We start from the raw sequence: 9,248 nt of genomic DNA, 5'->3' as shown, positions 1-9,248 counted from the left end.
GCTCGTAATATTCCAATATAAGCTTGTATTAAATTGTGGGTTCAATTTAATTAGTAAAAAGCTAATTGGGGGAGCCCATATCCAAAACCTTCCATAGATCCCTGTCTGGGCCCAAAAGGAACTTAATATAAATAGGAGAATAAAGGAGACAGAATAATCACAATTTTCATTACTTGAAATTTTCGAAAATTTCAGCTTCCCCAGCTGTAGGAATTTTCGAATTCTACTCCTTTTCCCAAAAGGATTTCTTCTGTCTTCTTTATTCGAGTCCTAGTATTTTGATAAGATCAGCCCACCCTGATATCGAGATACAGTTCGGGAACCAGAGAGAAGATCCGTGGTCTAGTATTGAAGATCATCACGTGGAGAAGGCGCGAGCAATCGACGATTCTTTGGAGAATCAAATCGGTAACTCTAAACCGTAGAAATCATGTTTAGGATTTATTTTCACGTGAACTCATACATTAATAAAAATTACTATGATTTAAATAATACGGGTAGAGTATGTTGCTTTTACTAGCATTGAAGACTAATTCTTAAGAATAATAGTATGTTTCAATATTGAGGTACCTATTAGAGATTCTCATTTAATAAGCATACGAAAAGAAAAAAAATACTCCTATTAAAAGTTGTTTTGTAGAGCTTTGCCACAACAGGGGAGCCCTTCCCAAAATTACGAAAAAAAATGCAGTAAGGTGACATCATTTTGAACCTAAAAATATTTATAACAAAATAAATTAAAATTTATTTCTAATTATACGTTCTTCGTTCCTAAAAAATAGTATGAATATTTTTTTTATTTTATCTCTTAAAATTATGAATTTTCTAATTTAAAAAAAATCTATCTAATTTAAAAAAAATCTATCTTATTTATCAGAGACACCTGGAGTAGTATTTTTTACTATTATTTTAAACACAATCATTAACTATTACTAAAACTCGATTAAGAAACAGGAAATATAGATCAGTAATGGGCCGCTTCGAAACACTAGAATTGAACAATCCTTTGACAAGCCCACCGAGAAGACAAGGCCCAAATTATTTTAGACTAAATTATATAGAGCTTCACCAATAAAGGAAGCTCTTCCAGAAATTCTCGACGGCCAAAGTCAAGCTCAGGCCAAGGAGGGAGTTTGGAAATAGTTTTCAACCAGCAAAATACGTGCCTCGGTTAGAACCTCACTAGCTACGTCATTGCCCCAAGCACAAAGATAAGGTTTCAATTATAACAAGCCTACATATTATAGGTAGATTTTTTGGCCATAAAGTTTATCGATGTGGGATTTTCATTATTTGCTTACCACATACTCCCTCCGTTCCCCATTAGGAGTCACACTTCCATTTCTGCACTCGTTTTATAAAAATGATAATAAATAGGTAAAGTGGAGAAATGGTAAAGTAAGAGAGAGAATAATTCAATAAAAAGTTTTCTCTACATTATTCTCTCTCTTACTTTACCATTTCTCCACTTTAACAATTTATTATCATTTTTTTAAAACGAGTGTAGAAATGGAAGTGTGACTCTTAATGGGGGACGGAGGGAGTATATCTTTAATGATTTTACCATGTTTGGTAATTAATCCATTTGTGAATCAGGAAAACATAAACAAGAAATGTAAATTAGACTATTGTTCTTTTTCTTGCAAATAGTCGTGTTGTAGATCATGTTTTATTATATGAGATTGATTTAAAAGTATGATGATTAAAACAATCAACTGCAGCAGCATCAGACACTATGATTATTGGTTCATCAATTTAATTATCAGAAAGAAAAAAAATGGCATACTAATCATAGCCGCAGAAGACACATCAATATCAATAAGTAGACTATTTCCATTCCATTCATATGAGGCTACATACACAAGTAACACAACTAGTAACAATTCTATTATTCAGAACATGGCAAGATACACCTAAAATCTAAATATAGAAATGTTTGAGGGTTACTATAATAGTCACTCAATAAGTAAAGCAAACAACATTATCTAAACGTGCACCATAGATGCCCTCCATTCCTCGATATTAGCTGCTTTCTCATGATCCAAACTCGGAAGACGACGCTGTTGCAGAAGTTCAAGAATCTCTCGACTCTCGCCTAGAAGAAGAGCGGCTCGTCTCACGCTCTCTTGCCTATCTTTGATTGCATTGTTGTGACACTTGATGATTATGACATGAGCTAAGTTGGTCAGACAAGCCGACAATATGTCCGAGATCATCACACATAGCCTCTCAAAGAGATCTTTATCCGTTCGATGTATGCATTCTTTGTTGGCCAACAAGATAGTTTGAGTGATTCTGTACATCGAGTTAGCAGCTATGACTTTGCTAGGCCAATTCAGAGGATTCTGCATCATAACATCTTCAATCCGAGTTGTGAAATCTTTAACAGTCTTTTCTCCAAGATTAGATAGCTTTTGCAGTGTCTCTTTGTAAGTTTTGTTTGTATTCTGCAGATCCTTATTCTGCCATTTTCTGTAGAGTTCGACTCCTACCCACACTGCGTCTGCTGCATTCCTCACGCGTTCCATTTCCCCGGATCTATCAAGAGTTCCATCGACAAGCTTGACAAGGGACAAACCTTCACCAACACCACACACTAGCTGATTAGCCTCACGAGCCGTGATGTTAGGAAGCGCAACTGCAATGCTTGTCAAGGTCACAAGAGGCAGAGACCAGCAGTTCGCGGGTTCTTGCGAATACAAGCTTGGAACTTCATTACCGTCAAATTCTTCCACCCCATTGAAGCTCACAGACTTGTTAAGCAGCCACATTAGATTCTTGCATTGCTTCATCTCACCTCTTTCAATCAACTTATCCATCTCATTGCAAATGTTTCTCATAATCCTCTTAGGCAGCTGCGCCTCTCCTTCAAGTAGCAGAACATACGGCCTCAATTCGAGCTCTATTCCATCTCTTGATTCGTCACGATGAAAGCATAATAACATTGCTTTTCCAAATATAGCAGAAATGAAGATAACCATTTTGCTAATTAGAACAAAGAAAACAAGAACTCTGCTGCAAATACTCAACAAAAATCTCTTTGCATCATGAAGCAGCTTCCTAAACTTATGCGATCGAATCTGCAAAGGAAGCGACCTCTCCCTCCACTCTACCACCCTCGAAGTCCAATACTTTTCGACCTTGAATTCCTCTACGAAACTCCTCTGTCCAATCTCCGAGATCTTGAACCAAACAGCAACATACCACCTCATCAAAGGAGCAATAGTACCCAACGCCACGCCAACAGACTGTACATACAAAATCCAATTCATCGACCACTTGTAGTTGGATCCTACATATGCACCGTACAACAACCATATCCGAACATATGACTCAACCAACATCAGACACATCAGAAGGCATATCAGACCAGAAGCACCAGAGATGACAGAACGCGCCATCACAAACTGGAGGGCTGCCGGTTTCTGCCATCACCCAATATCTCCTCAGAGCTACTCTAAGCTCCTCAGCACTAAATCTACCCACATCCCTCCTCCCATTTGACGCGATCTCCCTGTGCATCTCCCGGTACTTGGACTCTACGTACCCTTTTGTGGTCGGAACCACCATCGAAGAAAAACACAACAGCAGAACCAAAACAAGTGTGAAACCAACAGATGCTACTTCTTCAGCCAACACAACAATGCCATCAAGAAATTCTGATGTCTGGACATTATGGATGCATACATTGACTGCAATAGTGATGACTAAGATGCCTAAAGCAGTTAGATTCAACAGAATCTCTTTTCCCTCCATGGAAGCTACAGATGTCATGAAATTTCCCACAGCGGTTGACATAAGCACGAGGCTGCCTACACTTGCAATCTTGTCGTTGGTTCCCATCATGCTACTTGTGAGATCCACGGTGAGCTTCATTGTGACAGCTAAAAGTGTCAATGAAGTAGCGTTGAGAGAGAAGTACTTACACGGGAGCCATAGCTTCTTGCTTCGGAAGCCTCTGATAACATCAGCTGCCATAGCAAGCGAGCAGATGGCAGAAGCTGCTGCAATGTACATTCCTATCCACGGCATTGGTGCATCGAGGTTGTGCTGTATCTCAACTTCGTAATCGTTGCTGCAGTCGTAGAGTTTTTCATTACACGTCTGGAGCTGGTCAATGCAGGCATTCCTATCCATGAGATCAAGATTGATGATGAAGAATTAGATGTATTTTTATAGGAAATTAAATAAAAAAAATGAAACTGGAGATGCAAAAGTCATTGCCGCCCAAGTTTCAGTCAAGAGAAAGAGAAAGAAGTTGTCGTTTAACAAAGGCTAATAATCAATAAATACAAGAACTATAGGCCAACTACAGTATGAGACAGAGTGAGATAAAAGTTATTCTTTAACAAAAGCATAATTAAATTTTGTTGTACTTTATCTACGGTTGACCACAAACTTCCAACTATATATGGCTTGAAATTGATATATTATAGATAAATTTGTTTTATTTTTATTGAAGCACTAAAGTTTCACCTCCTCTGACCTCACCTATCTCAATCTCTCATATCAGTCCATCTTTAAATTCAAACTATTATGTCGGTTTTTTTTTTTTTTTTTTAATAATTTTAAATTTTATATTTTGGTATTTTCATACCAAAATTTGACTGAACCACTTTCGAGTTTCCTCCCATACTTTTTTATTGGTAAAACAAGACAAACAAAAATGGTTTATGTATCTACAAATAAAAAAAACTATAAAAATTTTTAAAATGCTGAAGTTTATGTTAAATAAAAATAAAACAAATTTATCTATAATATATCAATTTCAAGCCATATATAGTTGGAAGTTTGTGGTCAACCGTAGATAAAGTACAACAAAATTTAATTATGCTTTTGTTAAAGAATAACTTTTATCTCACTCTGTCTCATACTGTAGTTGGCCTATAGTTCTTGTATTTATTGATTATTAGCCTTTGTTAAAAAAAAAAAAAAAAAAACCGACATAATAGTTTGAATTTAAAGATGGACTGATATGAGAGATTGAGATAGGTGAGGTCAGAGGAGGTGAAACTTTAGTGCTTCAATTGCTTTTTAGTTAAGTAAAACCAAAATAATGTCATTTTAATTACCATATTTAGATTAATTAAATACTTAAAATTTATAATTCACAAACAATTATCCTAATATTTTTCATTGGCTAATGATAACTGATGCTTTCTTCTCCAATTCAAGATAAATTTTCTACAGTAATCAACTGATAATTTTTTGGTGCAACAATGTTCTTGAGGTCGCTGGCATGGCTACTAGCGAAGGTGGTCATCGTATGCCACAACTTTGGCATGCTTGACAACTTCGATTGTACATGGAAAAAAAAAATTGGTTATTCAAATAAAAGTGTCTTTAACTTTTGGTCCAAATATTTATAATTCTATCAAAATTCACGGTGAACAATACAATTGTAAAGCTTTCTTTCGAAAACTCGACTTGATTATGAAACTAGTTTATATAAAATGGTTACAAAAGTATAGCTTATAATTTAAATTTTATATAAATTTGTTAAAAATGAAATCAATAAAATATAATCAACTATTATATTTTTAATACATGCTCATAGTAATATTCATTTATTGTGTAAATTTCATTCATTGTTTATAGGCTCCTCATGTAATTATAATATCCTAATTCTTTCAATTATGGAAAAAAACAATACGTATTTTTTCTCAATATTTTTAAATTTTATGTATTGCAGCCTATGTAGCATGTACAATACTCTGATGATTCCCAATCACAAGCCGAAGCCTAAGGTTGCAGTGATGAGTTGAAGCTTCCTTGACTGCAAATAATTCAGTTTTAATGACTTGAGGTACCTGTTCAGCTTCAGGCTCATCAAGGTACTGTATGTTACAAAAATAAACATACATTAACTAAGGCTTAGGCTTATGGTTATAAATAAATATGCGGATTTGAGATTTGAGATGACTGACTTACACGATGGTTGAATTTCTCCAGACATAAATTATAGAAAATCACATCCAAATCAAGATTGTGCACAATCCCCACCTGCTACATCAAATATTGAATAATTCATTAGTACTAAACTAAGATTTAGTAGCTCAAAGTACAGTACTATGCCTTAAGAATATAGCAATAACCTTCTGCAATGCCCTGTGAGCACTAAACCTCACCACACGCTGGTGAGAACGAAGATTTGGGCGCATAACATCCATGTGGTCTTCAACAATTGTACACCTAGATATGCCTACCACCCCTTCCAGTGTCCAGAATCCTTCTATTGCCACCATTTTATCTTTAGCTTTGATACAAGACTCTATCCATTCATAGATATCTTCACCACAGCAGACATGCCAAAATCGTGCAACCTGCATATCTCAATCTATATATATCAGCACTTAAGACAACTATCCCAACCATCAACATTATTTTTAGACTACCAATGATGCAATACCTTTCGAATACTGCGAATCAGGATGTAAGTCCCCAATGGCGAAGAACACCAAGAGGAAAGCCTAGCGAATTTTCCCCATACTAGCCAGAATTGTTGACGACGTACTTCTGGCGTATGACGTAATTCTCTCATCTGCATGCTCTTGTAACATGTAAGTCCAACCGGCATACCACATGTATGATGTGCATGATGTACCAACTATACATATGTATTTTTGTGTATATAGACATGAAAATGAACAACAAATCACGAATAGTGTCATCATCTAACACCCCACGGAAAGAATCTTTTCTTACCACAAATTCTAGATATATGGCATGGAACAGAACGTCTTTTCCTTTAGTGAAAACAGTGTCTTCAGGGTATACTTGATCGATTGTGATGACCATCCTTGGATCTCTCTATAAGAATATACAATTATACAACTATAAATACTTCAACTATTAGCTAGGTAATACTTTTGTAATTCCTCAAATATGATTTAATGATAATACCTTTAGCATATTGATTGAACACACAAGGGCAGCAATCTGAAGAGTAGGATTGTCGTGACAAAGAGCCTCATGGAGGAGTTTCACAACTTTGTTCAAGGATGTGTCATTCGTAATATGATAAAGCAAACGAATAGCATTCGCCCGATATGCAACATTACCGGTGTTGACGTCTTTAAGTAAGGCACCAGTAACCAGTAACCACAGAAACCTTGTTAGCACAAAATTTTTAAAAAATTAGCCCCTAACTAGGTACAAGAGAAACATGTAAATGTAAAACAAAAGGAAAGGAAATGTAAACCTTATCTGCAATAGGGCAAAGATCCCTTCCAATTAGATGAAACAATCTTCTCAAATGAACATCTCGGAGACGATACAGATTAACTGCAGATGAAAGTATAGCTGCAGCTTCACTCTACAAAACATATTACACAAAAGGTCAAATCCTATCCAAATCCTAACACATACCAACTTCTCACAAACATATGAAAATTGAAACCCTCTACTCAGGTTGGAATATCATGTGCATATAGATATGTAATACGGTCATAAATAGTTCCCAAGCTTCATGAATCTCTATTGCTCAATAACAAAATGGTACTAACTCGAATACCATAGTTGAGATAGAGAGAGACCTTTGTGAATATTTCACCCTGATTGAGAAGATACAGAAGCTTTTTGATGATCTAAAGCATACAGAAAACCAAAATGATTATACAATTTTAACTAAAATTTGTTGCAATTATGTTAATTTTGACATTGAAGAAAAAAGTACTTGCAAACATCTAGTTTTACCAATATGTGGATCACCAAAACCCCTAACTTCAGTTAAAACAACATGTTTCTCAATCACAGACCAGGAGCAAGAGCAATCTGGGGAAACATTAACAAATTCAAAATTCAGTATTTCTATTTCAAAATAAAAGGAACAAAAATCGAAATCAAAACAATATATAGAAATATTAAACATTTTTCAGTAACGCGATCATCGTCTCTCTTCATACACAGCCACTGCATTGTATTCAACATATACTGACACAAAACTTGAACAACACTCCACCTATTTACAGGATATTGATCCAATTCTACATAAAATCAACTTGAAAACTCAAAAGGTGTTATAGATTTCTGAACTTAGATTTCTCGATGCAGCTCTGTTTTACACGAAATATCTAAAACAGAAAAAAATTGAGAGTAAAATTCAATGTCTATTCACTATTGTTTACCAGTGATTTACAAGCGACCGACGATATAGGTGGACGGCGGTGGATGCTGAACGAATGGGGTGAACGACGGTGGGCGGAGGGATTATTGGCGGATGAAGATGTGAAGTTTATGCATAAATTTCTTACACTCCCTCTTTCAATCAAAATAATACTCCATCCATCCACCTAATTTGGGACATTTTAATTTTAAAAAATTCAATAGAAAGTGAGTTGAAAAAGTTGGTGAGACGTGCCTCTTAGTTTTATAATAAAAAGTTGGTGAGTTAAATAGAAATTTTTGAAAATTTATATTTTTAAGGGACGAATGCAGTATCTTAAAATTCTCGATAATTACCTATATTTAAACATATTTGGTCCCTAAAATTACAAAATTGGGCCCAAATTTGGCATTTAACCACCAATATAAAACTTAGTCGTTAATATTATGAACATACGCATTGTGTCGAATTTTCAGTGAGTTGGATTTTCCTTTAAATTGAATATAGCGTGAAACATTAGATTATATATGTGGACAAATCGGTCAATATGAAAAATACTGTGACTTTCTAATTAGTGTATATAACGTAGTTTTGGTGCAATACTAAATTGTTTATTTCATGTCCATGCTTAAGGCTACTTTTATTGTAATTTTATTTATTTCTCATTATAAAAATAAAATAAAATAAAATAAAATACTCCTAATGTTTCATGTTCTTTTAACAAAATATTACTCCCTTGAAAAATATACTTTTTTATTAGACACAAGTTTTATGCTTAGAGAGAGTCAGGCTCACATTATTAGATCATCATCTTCAATGGTTGTCCTTTGTTAAATGCATCTCTTAATTATTCATGATCTCACACTATTTTTATCTTTTTATTTTATCCCTTAATTAAAATCCCTTTAATAGGTCCTACTATTTCAATTCATTAATTTAAAAATACAATCAACATAAAAACATTTCATGACGAAAATAACATTAAAAATTCCTAAAAATTAAAAACTATCATAAGTAAAATTCTAAAATTTAAAAATCACATTAAAAAATATTTACATAATTTAAAATCATAGTCGGAAAAAATATTTACTCTTTTGGCGGCGGCGTGGGCATATTCAAACGAGGAATTGTTTGATAATGTGTC

General features: G+C 34.5%; 2 protein-coding genes and 1 non-coding gene across 9 annotated transcripts; all 3 read right to left on the bottom strand.

The window, feature by feature from the left end:
* Positions 1-1,061: 1,061 nt before the first annotated feature.
* On the bottom strand, positions 1,062-1,213 carry LOC125191473. Its single transcript, XR_007171153.1, has one exon. It is a non-coding gene; the product is annotated as a U4 spliceosomal RNA (small nuclear RNA).
* Positions 1,214-1,985: 772 nt separating this feature from the next.
* LOC125189649 lies at positions 1,986-3,272 on the bottom strand. Its single transcript, XM_048086904.1, has one exon. It carries the CDS (start codon positions 3,270-3,272, stop codon positions 1,986-1,988), a length of 1,287 nt encoding a protein of 428 aa, XP_047942861.1.
* A 2,290-nt stretch (positions 3,273-5,562) lies between these two features.
* Positions 5,563-8,232, bottom strand: LOC125191410. 7 transcript variants are annotated; one of them, XM_048088966.1, is made up of 11 exons: positions 8,127-8,232; positions 7,869-7,985; positions 7,676-7,773; positions 7,536-7,586; positions 7,202-7,315; positions 6,904-7,111; positions 6,706-6,810; positions 6,410-6,541; positions 6,096-6,323; positions 5,932-6,003; positions 5,563-5,837 (listed from the first exon to the last, which is right to left on the bottom strand). In XM_048088966.1, the coding sequence occupies exons 6-11, from the start codon at positions 6,910-6,912 to the stop codon at positions 5,694-5,696; spliced, it is 690 nt and encodes a 229-aa protein (XP_047944923.1). In that variant the 5' UTR covers positions 6,913-7,111; positions 7,202-7,315; positions 7,536-7,586; positions 7,676-7,773; positions 7,869-7,985; positions 8,127-8,232; the 3' UTR covers positions 5,563-5,693. The 7 variants fall into 7 exon arrangements, with proteins under 7 accessions (XP_047944923.1, XP_047944922.1, XP_047944925.1 ...); XM_048088965.1 differs by having other exon boundaries at positions 7,696-7,773; XM_048088968.1 differs by having other exon boundaries at positions 6,904-7,073; positions 7,696-7,773.
* Positions 8,233-9,248: the final 1,016 nt, after the last annotated feature.

Source organism: Salvia hispanica, chromosome 5 (assembly GCF_023119035.1).
Source record: "Salvia hispanica cultivar TCC Black 2014 chromosome 5, UniMelb_Shisp_WGS_1.0, whole genome shotgun sequence".
NCBI lineage: Eukaryota > Viridiplantae > Streptophyta > Magnoliopsida > Lamiales > Lamiaceae > Salvia > Salvia hispanica.
Note: the sequence above shows the minus strand (reverse complement) of the source record. Positions and strands in the feature narration are given on the sequence as shown.